Genomic DNA, 24192 nt, shown 5'->3' with positions numbered 1-24192 from the left:
TAATGGTTAAGGAAAAAGTAAAATTTGCATTTCAAACCTTTTTAATCAGTTTCCACCAATCTTTCAGGAAATATATTCCAGATAATAGCAGTTTGCTGCGTGCAGATATATCTCTTCATCTTCACCACACCCGTACTTAGTGTTCTTTTCACCAATTATCTTTAATTTGTGGCTGCTAATCTTCCTACTAAGGGGGTTGTTTACTTTGTGACAATCCTTCATAACTTTAAACATTTTCATTAACCACTTTTTCTGCTCTAATGCTGCTGTCTTCAGCTTGGACTCTTCTGGTAAATCTCTCTACCCTATTCAGGGCACTGATAATCTTTCTGACATGGACTACATTGAAAGTGGACACAATACTATATTTAAGGTCTACTTCAAAAAATCCTCTACCAGATATATCTTTTCCTCCCCTCTGTATTCAGGTTTCCAAAGAGATTGTTCCATTTATGACTCCCTGGTCCACTCTTCCATCTCCACCAACCACTCACCTTCTTTCTTGCAAGCACAGGAGAGGGACCAAACATAGAATCAGAATTGTGCAGCGTGGAAATGGGCTATTCAGCCACACATCTACGCTCACCAGTGGGCACCCAACTGTACTGGTCCATCTCCCACCACCTGATCCATAGCCTTCCATGTCCAAGCAATTCAAATACTCATCTTGGCATTTCTAAATAAAATCTGTCCTTTTACCACTCAGCATCCAGTGATCCAAATAGTTTTTCTAAGTGAAGTATCAAGTCCTAATTGATTGCTTTACATTTCTAATTATGAGATTTCCTCTACAATGTATAAGCCAAATGCAAATCTGCAACTGTCTTACAGAACAACTCAATTCAGTTTGCGAGGGTAACCCTGAATTCCTGTGTCCTTCACTTAAATTCCCAATCACAATCCTACTGCAAAATTCTTAATGACTGATATTTCATTATTCACTATTAATAATTATATTCCTGCCAATTTCCAAAGAGCAACATTTAGTTTGATATCTTCTATTTTAGAATCTGCCCTTATATTTCTTACCTTCACATTCTATTTGATCCCTTTACATCTGTTTCTACCTCACTCTTCATTGATCTTGAAAATTCCCCCACAATATCTTCACAATCAAACATCATTCTTAACTTGAAAATCAAAAACAGAATCTCCAGAAAATATAATTCAAAACAAATAGCAGAAAGTGTTTGAAATATTCAGTAGGTTAGGCAATATTTGTGGAGAAAGAGGAACAGAGCTAGTATTTCACATCAAAAACTATTCATCAGAATATTAACTCTGTTCCTCCCTCCACAGAGGCTGCCTAACCTGCTGAGTGTTTCAAGCACTTTCTGCTTTTATTTTCTTATTTTTAATTTCTTTAGATATTCATGGATATGTCACTTTCCCAATTCTGTGAACTTGGAACAGGGTCAGAGGAAATCTAGTTGTGTGTTAAGTTACAGTCCTGCCAAAGGGTTTCAGCCCGAAACACCGACTGTACTCTTCTCATGCTGTCTGGCCTGCTGAGTTCCTCCAGTATTTTGTGTTTGTTGCTCGGATTTCCAGCATCTGCAGATTTTCTCTTGTAAGTTACACCGCATTTTGTTCCTCATATTTGCACGAAAACAATGGAGGTTTAGTACCCACAATAGAGAGTGAAACCTTTAGTATAAGCATGATATAACTAGTTTGGGGTTCAAACAGCTGTACTACATACACCAAAGCCTATAACTTGACTCAAAGATGAAATGCAAATTTAGAGTTCAAACATTTGGAAAAATCAAACAGGAAATTTTGGAATTCTCTACAGGACAGCATCTGTGATGAGAGAATCAGAGAAAATGATTGAGATGGTCCATCTTTTTCCTGCACTGGCACCCTCCAAAGATCAATAGGACCTGAGACATAGAGAGGGGGAATGAGGAGGGAGGAACATTGAGGAAGCTTAAGGCAGTGGAAATTTGAAACAACTGGGATGATAGTTCTGGATGAACAGAAGCTCATTGGAACAAGGAATAGAAGCAGAGTCAATAGAAAATGTAAATAAACCACAAAATCCTGGAGGAACTCAGCAGGCCAGGCAGCATCTATGGAAAAGTGTACAGTTAATGTTTTGGGTCAAGACCCTTCATCAAGACTGGAGAAAAAAAAAAGATGAATAGTCAGAGTAAGAAGGTTGCAGGGGGAAGGGGAGGAAGAAACTCAAAGCAATAGGTGAAACCAGGAGGGGAGGAGGGCTGAAGTTAAGAGCTGTGAAGTTGATTGGTGAAAGAGATACAGGGCTAAAGAAGGGGGAATCTGATAAGAGAGCACAGAAAGCCATAGAAGAAAGAAAAGGGGAAGGGGGGAGGAGCACCAGAGGGAGGTGATGGGCAGGTAAAAAGATAAGGTGAGATAGAGAAATGGGAATGGGGAATGAGGAATGGTGAAGGAGTGGAGGCATTACCAGCAGTTTGAGAAATCGATGTTCATGCCATCATCAGGTTGGAGACTACCCAAACGGAATACAAGGTGTGGCTTCTCCAACCCAAGTGTGGCCTCATCATGACAGCAGAAGAGGACATGGACTGACTTGTCAGAATGGGAATGAGAAGTAGAATTAAAATGGGTGGCCATTAGGATTTTTTGGTGGATGGAGAACAGGTGCTTGGCAAAGCAGTCTCCCAATTTACATCGGGTCTCACCGATATTCACTGGGAGCACTGGATACAGTAGATAACCCCAACAGACTCACAGGTGAAGTGTCGCCTTACCTGGAAGGACAGTTTGGGGCCTTGAATGGTAGTGAGGGAGGAGGTGTAGGAGCAGGTGTGGCACCTGTTCTGCTTGCAAGGGTAAGTGCCAGGAGGGATATCAGTGGGAAGGGATGAATGGACAAGGAAGTTGCATAGGGAGCGATCCCTGCAGAAAGCAGAAAGTGGGGGGGGGGGAGGCAACATAAGAGCATAAGAAATAGCAGTAGGGGTCGGCCATCTGGCCTTGGGCCTGCTCCACTATTCAATAAGATCATGGCTGATCTGGCCATGGACTTATCTCCACCTTCCTGCTTTTTACACATAACCCTTAATTCCCATACTATGCAAAATTCTATCCAACCTTGTCTTAAATATATCTACTGAGGTAGCCTCCATTGCTTCATTGGGCAGAGAATTCTACAGATTCACCACTCTCTGGGAAAAGTAGTTCCTCCTCATCTCTGTCCTAAATCAACTCCCCTGAATTTTGAGGTCATATCCTCTAGTTCTTATTTCACCTACCAGTGGAAACAACTTTCCTGTCTCTGTCTTATCTATCCCTTTCATAATTTTATGTTTCCATAAGATCTCTTCTCATTCTTCTGAATTAAAATGAGTACAGTCCCAGGTGACTCAATCTCTCCTCATAGTCTAACCCCACTCATCTCGAGAATCAATCTGGTTAAACTCCTCTGTACCGCCTCCAAAGCCAGTATATCCTCTTCAAGTAAGGAGACCAGAACTGCACACAGTACTCCAGGTGCAGCCTCACCAGTACCCTGTACAGTTGCAGCATAACTTGTGCAGTGAAAATTATAACTGAGATGCTTAATGGTCTGAGGGTGGATAAATCTCCTGGATCTGATGGATGTACCCTTCGGTTCTGAGGGAATCAGCTGGAGAGATTGCGGAGGCATTAACAATGATCTTTCAAGAATTGATAGATTCTGGCATTGTACCGGATGACTAGGAAATTGCAAATGTTACTCTGCTATTTAAGAAGGGTGGGAGGCAGCAGAAATGAAAGTATAGACCCATCAGTCTGACATCAGTGGTTGGGAAGTTGTTGGAATCGATTGTTAGGGATGAGATTACGGAGTACCTGGAGGCACACGACAAGGTAGGCCAAAGCCAGCAGGGTTTCCTGAAAGGAAAACCCTGCCTGACAAACCTACTGCAATTTTTTGAGGAAATTACAAGCAGGGTGGACAAAGGAGATGCAGAGGATGTGGTGTACTTGGATTTTCAGAATGCCTTTGACAAGGTGCTGCACATGAGGATGCTTAGCAAGATAAGAGCCCATGAAATTACAGTTAAGTTACTAGCATGGGTGGAGCATTGATTGGCAGAAAACAGAGAGCGGGAATAAAGGGATCCTATTCTGGCTGGCTGCCAGTTACCAGTGGAGTTCTACAGGGGTCGGTGTTGGGACAAAGACTTATGTGCGGGACGTGGAGGCTGGTGGGGTGGTAGGTGAGGACACGAGGAACCCTATCCCTGATGGGGTGATAGGAGGATTGGGGTGAGGGCAGACATGCGTGAAATGAGAGAGATGCAGTTGAGGGCAGCGTTGATGTTGGAGGAAGGGACACTCCTTTCTTTGAAGAAGGAGAACATCTCCTTAGTTCTGGAATGAAAAGCTTCATCCTGGGAGCAGATGCAGCTGAGATGGAGGAATTGAAAAAAGGGGATGGCTATTGTATCCACCTCCACCACCGCTGCTGGCAGTTCATTCCACACACTCACCATTCTCTGCATAAAAAACTTACCCCTGTCATCTCCTGTGTACCTACTTCCAAGCACGTTAAAAATATGCTCTCTCGTGCTAGTCATTTCAGTTCTGGGAAAAAGCCTCTGACTATCCACATGATCAATGCCTCTCATTGTCTTGTACACCTCTATCAGGTCACCTCTCATTCTCCATTGCTCCAAGGAGAAAAGGCCGAGTTCACTCAACTTATTCTCATAAGGCATGCTTCCCAATCTAGGCAACATCCTTGTAAATCTCCTCCGCACCCTTTCTATGGTTTGCACATCCTTCCTGTAGTGAGGCAACCAGAATTGAGCACACTACTCAAAGTGGGGTCTGACCAGTGTCCTATATAGCTGTAACATTACCTTTGGCTCTTAAATTCAATACCACGACTGATGAAAGCTAATGCACCGTATGCCTTCTTAACCATAGAGTCAACCTGTGCAGCAGCTTTGAGTGTCCTATGGTCTCGGACCCCAAGATCCCTCTGATCCTACAAACTGCCAAGAGTCTCACCGTTAATACTATACTCTGCCATCATATTTGATCTACCAAAATGAATCACCTCACACTTATAAACATATAACAATTACAGCACGGAAACAGGCCATCTCAGCCCTTCTAGTCCATGTCGAACACTTAATCTCACCTAGTCTCATCGACCTGCACTCAGCCCATAACCCTCCATTCCTTTCCTGACCATATACCTATCCAATTTTTTTTAAAGACAATATCAAACCTGCCTCTACCACTTCTACAGGAAGCTCGTTCCACACAGCTACCACTCTCTGAGTAAAGAAGTTCCCTCCATGTTACCTCTAAACTTTTGCCCCCGAACTCTCAATTCATGTCCTCTTGTTTGAATCTCCCCTACTCTCAATGGAAAAAGCCTATCCACGTCAACTATAGCTATCCCCCTCATAATTTTAAATACCTCTATTAAGTCCTCCCTCAACCTTCTACACTCCAAAGAATAAAGATCTAACTTGTTCAACATTTCTCTGTAACTTAGGTGCAGAAACCCAGGTAACATTCTAGTAAATCTCCTCTGGACTCTCTCTGTTTTGTTGACATCTTTCTATAATTCAGTGACCAGAACTGTACACAATACTCCAAATTTGGCCTCACCAATGCCTTGTACAATGTTAACATTACATCCCAACTCCTATACTCAATGCTCTGATTTATAAAGGCCAGCATACCAAAAGCTTTCTTCACTACCCTATCCACATGAGATTCCACCTTCAGGAAACTATGCACCATTATTCCTAGATCACTCTGTTCTACTGCATTCCTCAATGTCTTACCATTTACCATGTATGTCCTATTTTGATTAGTCCTACCAAAATGTAGCACCTCACACTTAACAGCATTAAACTCCATCTGCCATCTTTCAGCCCACTCTTCTAACTGGCCTAAATCTCTCTGCAAGCTTTGAAAACCTACTTCATTATCTACAACGCCACTACCTTAGTATCATCTGCATACTTACTAATGCAATTTACCACCCCATCATCCAGATCATTAAAGTATATGACAAACAACATTAGACCCAGTACAGATCCCTGAGGCACAGCACTAGTCACAGCACTAGGCCTCCAACCTGACAAACAGTTATCCACCACTACTCTCTAACATCTCCCATCCAGCCACTGTTGAATCCATTTTACTACTTCAATATTAATACCTAACGATTGAACCTTCCTAACTAACCTTCCATGTGGAACCTTGTCAAAGGCCTTACTGAAGTCCATATAGACAACATCCACTGCTTTACCCTCGTCAACTTTCCTAATAACCTTTTCAAAAAATTCAATAAGATTTGTCAAACATGACCTTCCCCGCACAAATCCATGTTGACTGTTCCTAATCAGACTCTGTCTATCCAGATAATTATATATACCATCTCTAAGAATACTTTCCATTAATTTACCCACCACTGATGTCAAAATTACAGGCTGATAATTGCTAGTTTTACTCTGAGAACCCTTTTTAAACAATGGAACCACATGAGCAATATGCCAATCCTCCGGCACCATCCCCGTTTCTAATGACATTTGAAATATTTCTGTCAGAGTGTCTGCTATTCTACAATAACTTCCCTCAAGGTCCTAGGGAATATCCTGTCAGGACCCAGAGACTTATCCACTTTTATATTCTTTAAAAGTGCCAGTACTTCCTCCTCTTTAACCATCATAGTTTCCATAACTACCCTACTTGTTTCCCTTACCTTACACAATTCAATATCCTTCTCCTTAGTGAATACCAAAGAAAAGAAATTGTTCAAAATCTCCCCCATCTCTTTTGGCTCCATACATAGCTGTCCACTCTGATTCTCTAAGGGACCAATTTTATCCCTCACTATCCTTTTGCTATTAATATAATAGCTGTAGAAACCCTTTGGATTTATTTTCACCTTACTTGCCAAAGCAACCTCATATCTTCTTTTAGCTTTTCTAATTTCTTTCTTAAGATTCTTTTTACATTCTTTATACTCCTCGAGCACCTCATTTACTCCATACTGCCTATATTTATTGTTGATCTTTCTCTTTTTCCGAACTAAGTTTCCAATATCCCTTGAAAACCATGGCTCTCTCAAACTTTTAACCTTTCCTTTCAAGCTAACAGGAACATAAAGATTCTGTTCCCTCAAAATTTCATCTTTAAATGACCTCCATTTCTCTATTACATCCTTCCCATAAAACCAATTGTCCCAATCCACTCCTTCTAAATCCTTTCACATCTCCTCAAAGTTAGCCTTTCTCCAATCAAAAATCTCAACCCTGGGTCCAGACCTATCCTTCTTCATAATTATATTGAAACTAATGGCATTGTGATCACTGGACCCAAAGTGCTCCCCAACACATACCTCCGTCTCCTGAGCTATCTCATTCCCTAACAGGAGATCCACCACTGCCCCTTCTCTAATTGGTACCTCGATGTATTGCTGCAAAAAACTATCCTGCACACATTTTACAAACTCCAAACCATCCAGCCCTTTTACAGAATGGACTTCCCAGTCTATGTGTGGAAAATTAAAATCTCCTACAATCACAACCTTGTGCTTACTACAAATATCTGCTAACTCCTTACAAATTTGCTCCTCCAATTCTTGCTCCCCATTAGGTGGTCTATAATACACCCCTATAAGTGTTACTACACCTTTCCCATTCCTCAATTCCACCCAAATAGTCTCCCTAGATGAGCCCTCTAATCTATTCTGCCAAAGCACCGCTGTAATATTTTCTCTGACAAGCAATGCAACACCTCCCCCTCTTGCCCCTCCAATTCTATCACACCTGAAGCAACGAATTCCAGGAATATTTAGTTGCCAATTACACCCCTCCTGCAACCATGTTTCACTAATAGCTACAACGTCGTATTTCCAGGTATCAATCCATGCTCTAAGCTCATTCACCTTTCTTACAATGCTCCTAGCATTAAAATAAATGCATTTAAGAAATTCTCTACCTCTTACTCCCTGTTTATCCCTAATGGTGCAAAGAACTTTACTATCTTCTTTTTCTTCCTTCTCCCCTACATCTTTGGTCTGAGCCCTCCCCTTCTCTATCACTTGCCTATCCTCCCTCACACACTGTCTACAAGCTTTCTCTATTTGTTAACTAACCTCCTCTCTCCTAGTCTCTTCAATTTGATTCCCACCCCCCCCCCAACCATTCTAGTTTAAAGTCTCCCCTGTAGCCTTAGCAAATCTCCCCGCCAGGATATTGGTCCCCCTGGGATTCAAGTGCAACCCGTTCTTTTTGTACAGATCACACCTGCCCCAAAAGAGGTCCCAATGATCCAGAAACTTGAATCCCTGCCCCTTGCTCTAATCCCTCAGCCACGCATTTATCTGGGTTGAAATCCATCTGCCATTTCTCGGCTCAGTTTTGCATCCTATCAATGTCTCACTGTAACCTCTGACAGCCATCCACAGTATCCACAACGCCCCCAAACTTTGTGTCATTAGCAAATTTACTAACCCATCCCCCCACTTCCTCATCCAGCTCATTTATAGAAATCACAAAGAGTAGGAGTCCCACAAAGTGTCCCTGAGGCACTCTACTGGTCACTGACATCCATGCAGAATGTGATCCGTCTACAACTACTCTTTGCTTTCTGTGGGCAAACCAGTTCTGGATCCACAAGGCAACGTCCCCTTGGATCCCATGCCTCCTTACTTTCTCAATAAGCCTTGCTTGGGTACCTTATCAAATGCCTTGCTAAAATCCATATACACTACATCTATGGCTCTACCTTCATATGGAATGCATACTGTTACCAAAATGATCCCGGAAATCTCCCATGGTAGGTAAGACGAACGGTACTTAACTGCTAGATATTCCAGGTTTAGTGAGCAGAATTGGATCAGCACTGATATATTTGTGCACCAAGAGGAGTTGATTATGGGTATAATCCTCTATCTCTGCTTTTGAGAGACTTTATAGATCTACCTTGACTATGTATAGTAAACCCGTCGATCTGAATCACTGCATCCATTACGGAAGGGGTTAACCAGGATTCCATGAAACAAAGTACATGTGTGGTCCTAATGTCCCTCTGATTCAGCACCCTGGCTCTGAGATCATCATCTGAGATGGACACTGAGTTGACATTTTGTGATAACTTGAACTGATGCTTAAGGACTGTAGAAAGATTTGAGTTAGATATAAATCTAGAAACATTCAATGGAGGTGAATTTCAGTCCTTGATGGACTTGGGAGTGGGTGGCTCCTGGTACTCCCACCCCATGACATTCTGCAGCCTCTCAGACAGATATTTTGAACCCAACATTCTAAAGACACAAACATTACAAGAATGAATGATATGCAAATGCCTCAGTAAGTGGCACAAAAATTCTTAGCTGAGAATTAATCTAAATTTTATCAGTGAAGTGGATTTTTCAATACAACTGTTATCATCAGCTTTAATTTATGCCTGAAAAGAGGTGTAAAGACCTTCTCTCTCTGATTTACCTTCTTGTTTAGCAATGGCAGCCCTTTTGTGACTTTCCAGAGATTGTTGACATCACTCTCAAGCAGGCTAGCCGAGATTATGTCTTAGAAGAAAGTCGAATTGTCACACTTACTAAACAAGACAACGAGGTTTTGGTAAGTTTAATTAAAATCTTTTTTTTCCCATATTGAATTCAGACTGTTGAGAGATTTAAATAGAGGATCAAGTGGATAGTTATTTTAGAATAAGCTGTGAATGTCTGTATTGATAGTATATGACATGCTCTCCTAGGAATCCACAAGTCCTGTCTGTAGTCCTAGGATCACACTGATGCCCTTAAGCAACACTGAGGGAGAATGACACTGTCAAAGATGCCCTTTCCATTAGACATTAAACTGAGCTTTTCATTGGTAATGTAATACAGGTAATGTTACAGAATCAAGAGCAGGGAGTTCTCAAGTGTCAGCTCTGCATAGTTCAACCTGCTCCTCTTCTGTTGAGTTTTATTCCTCCTCCTGACCAACTTAGTTCTTCCAACACTCCTGTTGCCCCTAATAACATTGTTTCTCTCCCCTCCATCAGCTATTCCATCTGCCTATCACCTACAAAGTGGGCACCTGGGACACCTGGGACCCACTGGGACAGCTCCCCACCTATCCTGTTTGGTTCCATGCTCCGCCTTCAATTCCTAACAGATTCCCCGACCTGCACCCTTTTGTTGCCTCCACCTATCACCTTCCAACTTTTGTGTCCACCCATCCCTCCAACTGATCGATAGCTTTGACAGCCATCCTCACTATCCACTATGTTGTCCTGCAGCCCCTTGATATTTGTATTCAAGTAATTTATATATATATATATATATATATATATCACAAATAGCAGAAGTCTCTGCAGCAACCTCTATTGTTTGTAGGTATGTAAATAAAATATGTATGTCAAGTTTCAAAAATTAGGTTGAGGGAAGATAATATGTCTCCCAGTTATGAGGTCATTGAAAAGTTTTTACAGTGAAAGTAATATATTGGATAAGGATGAAGGCATAAAAGCATAAAAAAGAATGTGTTTTGATTTGGAGCAAGAAGGCTGTGGATGAACGGCTAAGGATTTCCAGAGTGAAGGCAGTTTTACTACACGGGGTAAAAGAGAGGCAAGACTGCGCAGGCTCATGGCGTCAGCCAGTAAAGCGGGAAAAGTTTAAAAAGAAGACCGCCATATCCAGTGGGCAGCAGAGTGAGAGGTAGCAGAGTGATAGGGCTTTGGCTCAACGGGTTTAGACAGTAACGGGACGAGGTAGTTAATTGCAGAAAGGAAGTAGTATGTGTGTGAGACTGGTTTTCTGTGCTTGGTGTCAGATGTAGGAGGTCCTGGAGTCTCTCAGCTTCCCGGATGGCTATCTCTGCACCTGGTGTGTTGAGCTGCAGCTCCTAAGGGACCGTGTTAGGGAACTGGAGATGCAGCTCGATGACCTTCATCTGGTCAGGGAGAGCGAGGAGGTGATAGAGAGGAGTTATAGGCAGGTGGTCACACTGGGGCCACAGGAGACAGACAACTGAATAACAGTCAGGAGAGGGAAGGAAAAGAGTCAGGTACCAGAGAGAACCCCTGTGGCTGTACCCCTTGACAATAAGTACTCCTGTTTGAATACTGTTGGAGGGGACAGCCTACCAGGGGGAAGCAACAGTGGCCATGCCTCTGGCACAGAGTCCAGCCCTGTGGCTTAGAAGGGTAGGGAAAGGAAGAGGAAGGCAGTAGTGATAGGGGACTCTATAGTTCGGAGATCAGACAAGTGATTCTGTGGACGCAGGAAAGAAACTCGAATGGTAGTTTGCCTCCCAGGTGCTAGGGTCCGGGATATTTCAGATCGCATCCAAGATATTCTGTAGTGGGAGGGAGAACAGCCAGAGGTCATGGTACATATTAGTACCAACGACATAGACAGGAAAAGGGAGGAGGTCCTGAAAAAAGACTACACGGAGTTATGAAGGAATTTGAGAAGCAGGACCGCAAAGGTAGTAATCTTGGGATTACTGCCTGTGCCACGCGACTGTAAGAATAGGAATAGGATGAGGTGGAGCATAAATGTGTGGCTGAGGGATTGGAGCAGGGGGCAGGGATTCAGATTTCTGGATCATTGGGACCTCTTTTGGGGCAGTTGTGACCTGTACAAAAAGGACGGGTTGCACTTGAATCCCAGGGAGATCAATATCCTGGCCGGAAGGTTTGCTAAGACTACTGGGGAGAGTTTAAACTAGAATTGTTGGGGGGTGGGAACTGAACTGAAGAGACTGGGGTAGAGGTGTTTGGCTCACAAATAAAAAAAGCTTGGTGATGGTGTGTGAGGCAGGATAGGCAGGTGATAGAGAAGGGACGAGCTCAGATGGACGGTTTGAAATGTGTCTATTTTAATGCAAGGAGTGTTGTGAACAAAGCGGATGAGCTTAGAACATGGATCAGTACTTGGAGCTATGATGTGGTGGCCATTACAGAGACTTGGATGGCTCAGGGAAAGGAATGGTTACTTTAAGTGCGGGGTTTTAGATGTTTCAGAAAGGACAGGGAGGGAGGGAAAAGAGGTGGGGGCTCGGCACTGTCGATCAGAGATAGTGTCACAGCTGCAGAAAAGGTGGACGTCATGGGGGGATTGTCTATGGAGTCTCTGTGGGTGGAGGTTAGGAACAGGAAGGGGTCAATAACGTTACTGTGTATTTTTTATAGACCGCCCAATAGTAACAGGGATATCGAGGAACAGATAGGGAAACAGATCCTGGAAAGGTGTAAGGATAACAGAATTCTCGTGATGGGAGATTTTAATTTCCCAAATATTGATTAGCATCTCCCTAGAGCAAGGGGTTTAGATGGCGTGGAGTTTGTTAGGTGTGTTCAGGAAGTTTTTGTAACACAATATGTAGATAAGCCTACAAGAGGAGAGACTGTACTTGATTTGGTATTGGGAAATGAACCTGGTCAGGTGTCAGATCTCACAGTGGGAGAGCATTATAAAGATAGTGATCATAATTCTATCTCCTTTACAATAGCATTGGAGAGAGATAGGAGCAGACAAGTTAGAAAAGTGTTTAATTGGAGTAAGGGAAATTATGAGGCTATCATGCAGGAAATTGGAAGCTTCAATTGGGAACAGATGTTCTCAGGGAAAAGTACGGAAGAAATGTGGCAAATGTTCAGTGGATATTTGTGTTGAGTTCTGCATAGGTACGTTCTAATGAGACAGGGAAGTTATGGTATGGTACAGGAACTATGGTGTACAAAGGCTGTAATAAATCTAGTCAATAAGAAAAGAAAAGCTTACCAAAGGTTCAGAGAGTTGGATAATGTTAGGGATTTAGAAGATTATAAGGCTAACAGGAAGGAGCTTAAAAAGGAAATTAGTAGAGCCAGAAGGGGCCATGAGAAGGCCTTGGTAGACAGGATTAAGGGAAACCCCAAGGCATTCTACAAGTTTGTGAAGAGCAAGAGGATAATATGTGAAAGAATAGGACCTATCAAGTGTGACAGTGGGAAAGTGTCTATGGAACCAGAGGAAATAGTGGAGGTACTTAATGAATACTTTACTTCAGTATACACTACAGAAAAGGATCTTGGTGATTGTAGTGCAGACTTGCAGCAGACTGAAAAGTTTGAGCATGTAGATATCAAGAAAGAGAATGTGCTGGAGCTTTTGAAAAGCATCAAGTTGGATAAATCGCCGGGACCGGATGAGATGTACCCCAGGCGACTGTGGGAGGCAAGAGAGGAGATTTCTGAGCCTCTGGCAATGATCTTTGAATCATCAATGGGGATGGGAGAGGTTCCGGAGGATTGGAAGGTTGTGGATGTTGTTCCTTTAATCAAGAAAGGGAGTAAAAATAGCCCAGGAAATTATAGACCAGTGAGTCTTACTTCAGTGGTTGGTAAATTGATGGAGAAGATCCTGAGAGCCAGGATTTATGAACATTTGGAGAGGTATAATATGATTAGGAATAGTCAGCATGGCTTTGTCAAGGGCAGGTCCTGCCTTACGAGCCTGACTGAATTTTTTGAGGATGTGATTAAACACATTAATGAAGGAAGAGTAGTAGATGTAATGTATATGGATTTCAGCAAGGCATTTGATAAGGTACCCCATGCAAGGTTTATTGAGAAAGTAAGGAGGCATGGGATCCAAGGGGACATTGCTTTGTGGATCCAGAACTGGCTTGCTCACAGAAGGCAAAGAGTAGTTGTAGACAGATCATATCTTGCATGGATGTCGGTGACCAGTGGTGTGCCTCAGGGATCTGTTGTGGGACCCTTACTCTTCATGATTTTTATAAATGATCTGGATCAGGAAGTGAAGGGATGGGTTAGTAAGTTTGCTGATGACACAAAGGTTGAAGGTGTTGTGGATATTGTGGAGGGCTGTCAGAGGTTACAGTGGGACATTGATAGGATGCAAAACTGGGCTGAGAAGTGGCAAATAGAGTTCAACCCAGATAAGTGTGAAGTGGTTCATTTTGGTAGGTCAAATATGATGTCTGAATATAGTATTAATGGTAAGACTCTTGGCAGTGAGGAGGATCAGAGGGATCTTGGGGTCCAAGTCCATAGAACGCTGAAAGCAGCTGTGCAGGTTGATGCTGTGATTAAGAAGGCATATGGTGTATTGGCTTTCATTAATTGAGGAATTGAATTTAGGAGCCAAGAGATAATGCTGCAGCTATATAGGACCCTGGTCAGACCCCACTTGGAGTACCGTGGTCAGTTCAGGTCGCCTCACTACAGGATGGATGTGGAAGTCACAGAAATGGTGCAGAGGAGATTTACAAGGATGTTTCCTGGATTGGGGAGCATGCCTTATGAAAACAGGTTGAATGAACTCGGCCTTTTCTCCTTGGAGCAACGGAGGATGAAAGGTGACCTGATAGAGGTGTATAAGAGGCATTGATTGTGTGGATAGTCAGAGGCTTTTTCCCAGGGCTGAAATGGTTGCCACAAGAGGAGACAGGTTTAAGCTGCTGGGGAGTAGGTTCAGAGGTGATTGAGATTAAGGAGATTGAGAGGGGATCTGATTGCAACTTACAAGATTATTAAGGGATTGGACAAGATAGAGGCAGGAAATGTGTTCCAGATGCTGGGAGAGTCCAGTACCAGAGGGCATGGTTTGAGAATAAGGGGTAGGTCATTTAGGACAGAGTTAAGGAAAAACTTCTTCTCCCAGAGAGTTGTGGGGGTCTGGAATGCACTGCCTCGGAAGGCAGTGGAGGCCAATTCTCTGGATGCTTTCAAGAAGGAGCTAGATAGGTATCTTATGGATAGGGGAATCAAGGGATATGGGGACAAGGCAGGAACCGGGTATTGATAGTAGATGATCAGCCAAGAGCTCAGAATGGCAGTGCAGGCTCGAAGGGCCGAATGGTCTACTTCTGCACCTATTGTCTATTGTCTATTGTGATGTCAGGGGTAAGTTTTTTACTCAGAAAGTGGTGAGTGCGTGGAATGGGCTGCCAGCAACGGTGATGGAGGTGAATGCGATAGAAACTTTTAAGAGACTTTTCAATAGGTACATGGAGCTTAAAAAAATAGAGAGCTATGGGGAAGTCTAGTAAGGTAGGGACAGGTTCGGCACAACTTTGTGGGCCAAAGGGCCTGTATTGTGCTGTAGGTTTTCTATGTTTCTAAATTTATTCAACATGGAATGTCAACTCTTTGTTTTCCTGAATGGCAAAGTATTTGGTAATGGAGACTCAAACCTTCAATGTCCCAACCAAGAATCAAGTTAGAACATAAGAAGTTCTGCAGATGTCAGAAATCTGGATCAACATATGTGTTCCAAAATCTGCAGAACATCTTGAAGGTTTTGGATCTATCGTAGAGAATACCTTGTCAGACACAATCAAATCTAATAGGTTAGTTTCTGGATAATACAGGCAAAAACACATTCTGAGCACCACAGTTCCCAAGGAGACATTGGATTGTGCATAACTAGGCACTTGAGAAGATCCGATAGAAAGAAATTGGATTTAAATGGAATGGCCATTGAGTGAGTGGGCCAGAGTTAGTGTGGAGAGTTGCGGCAATGGCTCATTGAGACTTCAGCAAGGAAAGGTGTAGGCTATAGTTAGAATTTTTTTGTTATTTATTCTTACTTTATTTCTTTCTTATTACACATTTCAACCAGTAGGGATGTTAGGCAGGATAGTGGAATGCTCCTCATGTAAGATGTGTGAAAGTAGGGAGACCTCCAGTGTCCCCGATGACACCTGCGAGAAGTTCATTCAGCTACAGCTTGTAACGGACCACGTAAAGGAGTTAGAGCTGAAACTGGATCAACTCTGGATCATTCAGGAGGCTGAGGGGTTGATAGACAGGAGATATAGGGAGGTAGTTACACCCAAGATGCAGGACACAGGTAAGTGGGTAACCATCAGGAGTACTATTTTGGATATTTTGGAGGTGAGGGGGAATGACCTAAAAGAGGAAAGCTGCAGTGGTCATGCTTCTGACAATGGGTCTGATTCTTTGACTCAGAAGAGAAGGGGGAGAAGAGGCAAGCTGTGATGATACGGAATTTGTTGTGTAGGGGAACAGAAAGGTGGTTCTGTAGATAAGAATGAGATTCCTGGATGCTATATTGCCTCCTGGATGCCAAGGTTAGGGACATCTCTGATTGAGTCCACAGCACTCTTAAGTGGGAGGGAGAGCAGCCAGAAGTTGTGGTGTACATTGGTAATAACGTCAAGGGTAAGAGGGGTGACAAGGTCATGCAAAGTGAGTTCAGGAAGTTAGGAGCTAAATTAAAGGACAGGACCGCCAGGATTGTGATCTCAAGATTGCTACCCATGCCAAGTGCTAGTGAAGCCAGAACTAGGAAGATTATACAGTTTAACACATGGCTAAGGAGTTAGTGTAGGAGGGAGGGATTCAGAATTTTGGATCACTTGGCTCTCTTCCAGGGAAGGTGGGACCTGTATAGAAGGGACAGTTTCACCTGAACTGTTGGGGGACTAAAATCCCAGCAGAAAGGTTTGTTAGTGTTGCATGGGGGTGGGTGTGGTGGGGATGTTTAAACAAGAGTCAAAGGGAATCAAAGGGTTGAACATGGTGGGACTAATTTTCTGGGCTGTGTATATTTCAATGCAAGAGTATTGTAGGAAAGGTAGTTGAGCTCAGGGTATGAATCAACACATGGAATGATGATATTGTAGTGAGAGTTAGCTGCAGGAGGAGCAGTACTGGCAGCTCACTGTTCCAGGGCTCCTGTGTTTTAGAACTGATAGAAAGGGATGGATTAAGTTGGGGGGTGGGGGTGGTGGCATTACTAGTCCTGGAAAATGTCATGTCAATGCTCAGACAGGACAGACTGGATAACTCATCTAGTGAGCCTTTATGGGTAGAAATGAGGAATAAGAAAGGTATGACAATGTGAATGGGATTATATTATAGACCACCCAACAGTCCATGGGACAAATTTGTAGAGAGGTTGCAGACTTTCAAGAAATGTAAGGTTCCTTCACTAGGAAAGACACAAACAATCTCTCAGATGTAATAGTGGCCAGATGACCTAGGGTAACAGAGGAACTGAAGGAAATTCACATTAGGCAGAAAATGGTGTTGGATAGACTGATGGGACCGAAGGCTGATAAATCCCCTGGGCCTGATGGTCTGCATCCCAGGGTACTTAAGGAGGTGGCTCTAGAAATCGTGGACGCATTGGTAATCATTTTCCAATGTTTTATAGATTCAGGATCAGTTCCCATGGATTGGAGGGTAGCTAATGTTATCCTTCTTTTTAAGAAAGGAGGGAGAGAGAAAACAGGGAATTATAGACCAGTTAGCCTGACATCAGTGGTGGGGAAGATGCTGGAGTCAATTATAAAAGATGAAATAGCGGCACATTTGGATAGCAGTAACAGGATCGGTCCGAGTCAGCATGGATTTACAAAGGGGAAATCATGCTTGACTAATCTTCTGGAATTTTTTGAGGATGTAACTATGAAAGTGGACAAGGGAGAGCCAATGGATGTAGTGTCCTGGACTTTCAGAAAGTCTTTGATAAGGTCCCACATTGCAGATTAGTGGGCAAAATTAGAGCACATGGTATTGGTGGTAGGGTACTGACATGGATAGAAAATTGGATGGCAGACAGGAAACAAAGAATAGGGATTAACGGGTCCCTTTCAGAATGGCAGGCAGTGACTAGTGGGGTACCACAAGGCTCAGTGCTGGGACCGCAGCTATTTACAATATACATTAATGATTTAGATGAAGGGATTAAAAGTAACATTAGCAAATTTGCAGATGACACAAAGCTGGGTGGCAGTGTGAAATGTGAGGAGGATGTTATAAGAATGCAGGGCGACTTGGACAGGTTGGGTGAATGGGCAGATACATGGTAGATGCAGTTTAATGTGGACAAATGTGAGGTTATCCACTTTGGTGGCAAGAACAGGAAGGCAGATTACTATCTGAATGGTGTCAAGTTAGGAAAAGTGGAAGTACAACAAGATCTAGGTGTCCTTGTTCATCAGTCACTGAAAGTAAGCATGCAGGTACAGCAGGCAGTGAAGAAAGCTAATGGCATGTTGGCCTTCATAACAAGGGGTGTTGAGTACAGAAGCAAAGAGGTCCTTCTGCAGTTGTACAGGACCCTGGTGAGACCTCACCTGGAGTATTGTGTGCAGTTTTGGTCTCCAAATTTGAGGAAAGACATTCTTGCTATTGAGGGATTGCAGCGTAGGTTCACAAGGTTAATTCCCGGGATGGCGGGACTGTCATATATTGAAAGATTGGAGCGACTGGGCTTGTATACACTGGAATTTGGAAGGATGAGAGGGGATCTGATTGAAACATATAAAATTATTAAGGGATTGGACACGCTAGAGGCAGGAAACATGTTCCCGATGTTGGGGGAGAACAGAACCAGAGGCCACAGTTTAAGAATAAAGGGTAGGCCATTTAGAACAGAGCTGAGGAAACTTTTTCACCGAGAGGGTTGTGGATCTGTGGAATGCTCTGCCTCAGAAGGCAGTGGAGGCCAATTCTCTGGATGCTTTCAAGAAAGAGTTAGATAGAGCGCTTAAAGATAGCAGAGTCAAGGGATATGGGGAGAAGGCAGTAAAGGGGTACTGATTGTGGATGATCAGCCATGATCACAGTGAATAGCGGTGCTGGCTCAAAAGGCCAAATGGCTTACTCCTGCACCTATTGTCTATTGTCTATTGTTATGATAGTAGGTGATTTTAACTTTCTATATATTGACTGGGACTTCCAAACTGTGAAAGTGTTGGATGGGAAGGGTTTGTGAAATGTTTTCAGGAAAGTTTCCTTATTCAGTACATGGAAGTCCCAACTAGAGTGAATACGATACTAAATCTCCTACTTGGGAATGATACAGGGAAGGTAACAGAAGTTTATGTAGGGGAACACGTTGTATCTAGTGATTATAATGCCATTAGTTTCAATGTTATGATAGGAAAGGATAGGTCTGGTCCTTGGGTTGAAATTCTAAATTGGAGAAATGATCTGTCTGGTAAGTGTGGAGTTAGACAGGTTAATTTCTGGCAAAGTTGTATTTGGTAAGTGGGGGATCTTCAAAAGTGAAATTTAGAGAGCACAGTGCTAGTGTGTTCTTGTCAGAATAAAAGGCAAGTGTAACAGGTTTAGGAACCCTAGTTTTCAAGAGATTTTGAGACCCTGGCTAAGAAAAGTAAGGAGGTACATAGCGGGTATAGGTAGGTAGAAATAAATGAGGAACTTGAGTATAAGAAATGCAAGAGAACACTTAAAAATAAAATTGGGAGGGATCAAAGGATTGATGTTGTTCTAGAAGACAAGGTGAAGGAGAATCCTAAAGGCTTCTTCAGATATATTAAGAGCAAAAGTATCTTAGAAAAGATGTGCTGAAACTGGAGAGGGTTCAAAGGAGATCCATGAAAATGATTCTAGAATTGAATGGCTTGTCATATAAAAAGTGCTTGATAGCTCTAGGCCTGTTTTCACTAGAATTCAGAAGAATTAGGGGTGAACTTATTGAAACCTATCGAATGGTGAAAGCCTTGATAGAGTGGATGTGGATAGGATGTTTCCTTTGATGGGAGTGTCTAAGACTAGAGAATGCAGCCTCAGAATAGAGGGGCATCCTTTTACAATGGAGATGAGGAAGAATTTCTTTAGCTAGAGATTGTGTGAATCTGTGGAATTCTTTGCCATAGGCAGCTGTGAGGGTTGACTTTATGTATATTTAAGGCAGAGTCTGATAGATTCTTGATTGGTCAGGGCATGAGGGATATGAGGAGAAAGGCAGGAGACTGGTGCTGAGAGGAAAATTGGACAAGCCATGATGAAATGTTGGAGCAGATGTGATGGACCAAATGCCCTAATTCTGCTCCTAAATCTTATGGCCTTATGGATAGCAGGAGATAAAATTGGTTCTCTGGAAGAACAGAGTGTTAATCGAAACGTGGAGCTGAAAGCGATAGAGGAGATCTTAACTGGATTTTTTTTTGCATCTGTATTTAGTCGGGAGATGGACACAGAGTTTACAGGTGTGAGGCAAAGCAGCAGCAGAGTTTTGGACCTGTACGGATTATAAAGAAGGAGGGGTTTGCTGCCTTGAGGAAAATTAGGACGGATAAATTCCCAGGGCCTGACAAAGGGTTCTCTCAGACCCTGTGGTAGGATAGTGCAGGAATTACAGAGGCTCAAACAGATATTTAAAACCTCCTAAGACATGGGTGAGGTGCCAAAGGATTGGAGGATAACTAATGTTCTGTTGTATAAGAAAGGCTCTAAAAAGAAGTTGGGAATTTATAGACCAGTGAGCCTGACATCAGTAGTGGGAAAGTTATTGGAAGGTTTTCTAAGGGACCGGATATATAAATATTTAGATAGACAGGGACTGATTAGGGACCGTCAACATAACTTAATGAATGGTATGTTGTGTCTAAACAATTTTATAGAGATTTTCGAGGAAGTTACCAGGAACATTGATGAAGGCAAGCCAGTGGATGTTGTATGGATGGACTTTAGCAATGCCCTTGATAAGGTCTTACATGGGAGGTTGGTCAAGAAGGTTCAGTCGCTTTGGCATTCAGGATGAGGTAGTAAATCGGTTTAGACATTGACTTTGCGGGAGAAGCCAAAGAGCAGTAGTAGATGGTTACCTCTCTGACTAGGGAATGCTGCAGGGATTGGTGCTGCGCCCATTGGTGTTCTTCATCCATATCAATGGTTTGTATGATAATGTGGTCAACCAGATAGCAAATTTGCAGATGACACCAAGATTTGGGACATAGTGGACGGCAAAGAAGACTGTTATATCTTGCAGTGAGATCTGGAACAGCAGGAAAAATGGGCTGAAAAATGGCAGATAGAATTTAATGCAGGCAAATGTGATGTGTTGCACTTTGTGAGAACCAACCAACCAGGGTGGGTCTTACATGGTGAGCATCTGAGCACTGAGGAGTATAGTAGAACAGAGGGATCTGGGAATATATATTAATAATTCCTAAAAAATGGAGCCATAGGTAGATAGGATCGTAAAGAAAGCTTTTGGCACATTGACATTCATAAATCAATGTAGCAAGTACATGAGGTGGGATGTTATGTTGAAATTGTATAAGATATTGGTGAGGCCTAATTTAGAGCTACAGTACCTAACGGAAAGATGTAAATAAGATTGAAAGAGTGCAGAGAAAGTTCACAAGCACATTGCCAGGACTGGAGAACTTGAGTTACAGGGAAAGATTGAATAGGTTAGGACTTTATTTCTTAGAATGTAGAAAATTGAGAGAAGATTTGATAGAAGTATATAAAATTGTCCAGATATAGGTAGGGTAAATGCAAGCAGATTTTTTCTACTGAGGTTGGGTGAGACTAGAACTAGAGGCCAAAAGTAAAGGGTGAAAGGAGAAATGTTTAAGGGGAACCTGAGGGGATCTTCTTCACTCAGAAGCTGGTGAGACTCTGGAACGAGCTGCCAGTGCAAGTGGTGCATGCAAGCTGAATTTCAACATTTAAGAGAAGCTTGGATAGGTACGTGGATAGGGAGGGTATGGAGGACTAGGGTCTGGGTGCAGGTCAATGGCACAAGACAGATTAATGGTTTGGCATGGTCTATATGGGCAAAAGAGCCTGTTTCTGTGCTGTAATAAGACATAAGACATAGGAGCAGGATTAGGCTATTCAGCCCATTGAGTCCGCTCTGCATAATCTTCTGTGACTCTTTGCTGAAAGGTGTTTGCAGCCCAGAAACAATTGTTCTCCTACCTTATGGACATTACATGGAGATATTACCTGTGATAAAGCAGGCACAGCAAGATTCTACAAAACAAATTTGATATAATAATATCAGATATTGTCTAATGAACATTGATTAAGAAATAATTATTGACCCCAGGACACCAGGGTAAGGTTTGAAATGAAACTAAGGGTGTTTGAAATACTCAGCAGGTCAAAACTGATTGTGAAGGGGTAAGAAGTGGGAGAACATTAACTGAAACTTTAGTTCTACTTTGTATATCTCCCTCTCTTCACAAATGCTTCCTGGTCTGTTCAGTATTTATTGCATTATCTGCTTTAATTTCAGATTTGCAGCATTTGCATTTCTTTTGATTTTGAAAAACTGGCTATTGTCACCTTGTTTTTGAAATTCTTTGTGAGGAGTGAGAGCAGTGGGTGTTGAGAAAGTGTTGGATGTTAATCTTAGAGAAATGTTGGGAAATGCAACAGTGTCTGTGTCTGGTGGGGGGGGGGGGTTGGAGTTTCCCTTCACAATATCTGGACTATATTAATGCTGCAACAAAAAACCCCCAGAGAAATGCATTGTGTGTTTCACTCCTGTGTTCCAGACTATTGGCAGCCTGTCTCTGTCACATCTATCTAATGGTTACCTCACTCTTCCAATCCTGCAGGAGGCAGTGTTTCCCAGCCTAAGAGAGGCTCTATCTTTCATCGCCCTGATTGATGGCTATTACAGACTGACTGCTGATGCTCACCATTACTTCTGCAAAGAAGTGGCTCCCCCGAAGCTGCTGCAACACATTGAGGACAATTGTCATGGACCAATCACGTATGTTCTGGGAATGAGAGTGCTCCAGTTTCTTAGAACTCATTAGACCAAAAGATGTCTGCATTCTCTTCTGCCTGTGTGCTGTATGTTCCTCCTCTGAAAGAACAAGCAGACAACTAAACCCTTGTTGGTTTCTGGCAACAGATAATGATGAAAAGCAGAAGTGGTGGATAAGTTAATGAGGCTTAAGCAGTTTGTAATGTGAGAATCTGAACTTCACTGCATTGTCTCAATTAAAAGTGGCCATACTATGCCTGTCTGGTGGTAACAATTCCACTTCACCTCCCTACATCAAGTCCACCACCTTGGCTCTTGGAGGGTCCATGCAATTATTTTATTTTTTTAATTCTAAGTTCTCTTCTTCCATGGCAGATCCGACTTTGCTGTGTCCAAGCTAAGGAAGCATCGAAACAGGAAAGGTCTTTACATCCTGCGCTGCAGCCCCAAGGATTTCAACAAGTACTTCCTGACTGTTTGTGTTGAAGTAAGCCAACTGAGACAAATCAGACTAATATTTCCCAATGCATGCACATTCTTAATCCACTGTGACTGGTATACGATGTACTCTTTTTTCCAGTTAGCTCTATCATCAATGTTGGTAGAACTTCTTTCTCCTGTGGACATCACTGCCGTTTGGTCAGCACTGTAACCATAGCAACTGAGTTAGATCTACAGGAAATGCTTTGCTCTGATAGGCAACAATATCGAGAGTACAGGGAGATTTACCAGGATGTTGCCGGAAATACAGGGCTAAAGGGAGATTGAATGTGCTAGGTTTATTCTCACTGCAATACAGAAGACTGAAGGATGACATTATTAGACCACAAGAATTAGGAGCAGAATTAGGTCATTTGGCTTATCGATTTTCTCAATCATTCCATCATGTCTGATTTATTGTCTCTCTTAACCCCATTTTCCTGCCTTCTCCCCATAACCTTTGACACCCTTACTAAGAACGTATCAACCTCCACTTTATATATACCCACAAAACAGAGAAAATTTGCAGATGCTGGAAATCTGAGCAACTCACAAATGCTGGAGGATTTCTGCAGGTCAGGCAACATCTAAGGAAAAGGGTACAGTTGACCCTTCCAGCTGAGACCCTTCAGCAGAACCTGCTTTAGACACAGCCACTGCCTTGGCTTCCACACCCTTTTTTAGCAATGACTTCCATATATTCACCACCCTCAGCTAAAGAAATTCTTCCTCATCTCTGTTCCAAAGGGACTTTCTTCTGTTCTGAGGGCATGCCTTTTATCCTGGATTTACTCACTATTGAAAACATCTTCTGCACATCCACTCTATCTAGGTCTTTGAATATTTGATAGGTTTCAATGATACCTTCCCCCCCCACCCCCATTCTTCCAAGCACCAGCAAGCACAAGCCCAGAAACAAACTAGCCTCATACATTAACCCTTTCATTCCCAGAATCAGTCTTGTGAACCTCCTCTGGACTATCTCCAATGCCAGCACATCCTTTCTTAAATAAGAGGCCCAAAACTGCTCATAATACTCCAAGGGCAGTCTGACCAATGCCTTATTAAACCACAGCATTACACCCTTGCTCTCATATACTACTTCTCTTAAAATGAATACTAAAATTTGCCTTCTTGACCACCAATCCAACCTGCAAGTTAACTTTTAGACAATCTTGCACAATGACCCCCAAGTCCCTTTGTGCCTCCAATTTCTGAATTATCTTTCTGCTTAG

General features: G+C 42.6%; 1 protein-coding gene across 5 annotated transcripts in view; it reads left to right on the top strand.

The window, feature by feature from the left end:
• Positions 1-24192, top strand: part of LOC140739678 (tyrosine-protein kinase JAK2-like) — a 254486-nt gene that overhangs the window by 110696 nt on the left and 119598 nt on the right. For all 5 annotated transcript variants that reach the window (XM_073068052.1, XM_073068054.1, XM_073068049.1 and 2 more), the window contains 3 exons: positions 9465-9587; positions 22323-22480; positions 22853-22964. In XM_073068052.1, coding sequence (XP_072924153.1) covers positions 9465-9587; positions 22323-22480; positions 22853-22964 — 393 coding nt within the window. The remainder of the gene's footprint in view (positions 1-9464; positions 9588-22322; positions 22481-22852; positions 22965-24192) is intronic.

Source organism: Hemitrygon akajei, chromosome 16 (genome assembly GCF_048418815.1).
Source record: "Hemitrygon akajei chromosome 16, sHemAka1.3, whole genome shotgun sequence".
Classification (NCBI taxonomy): domain Eukaryota; kingdom Metazoa; phylum Chordata; class Chondrichthyes; order Myliobatiformes; family Dasyatidae; genus Hemitrygon; species Hemitrygon akajei.
Note: the sequence above shows the minus strand (reverse complement) of the source record. Positions and strands in the feature narration are given on the sequence as shown.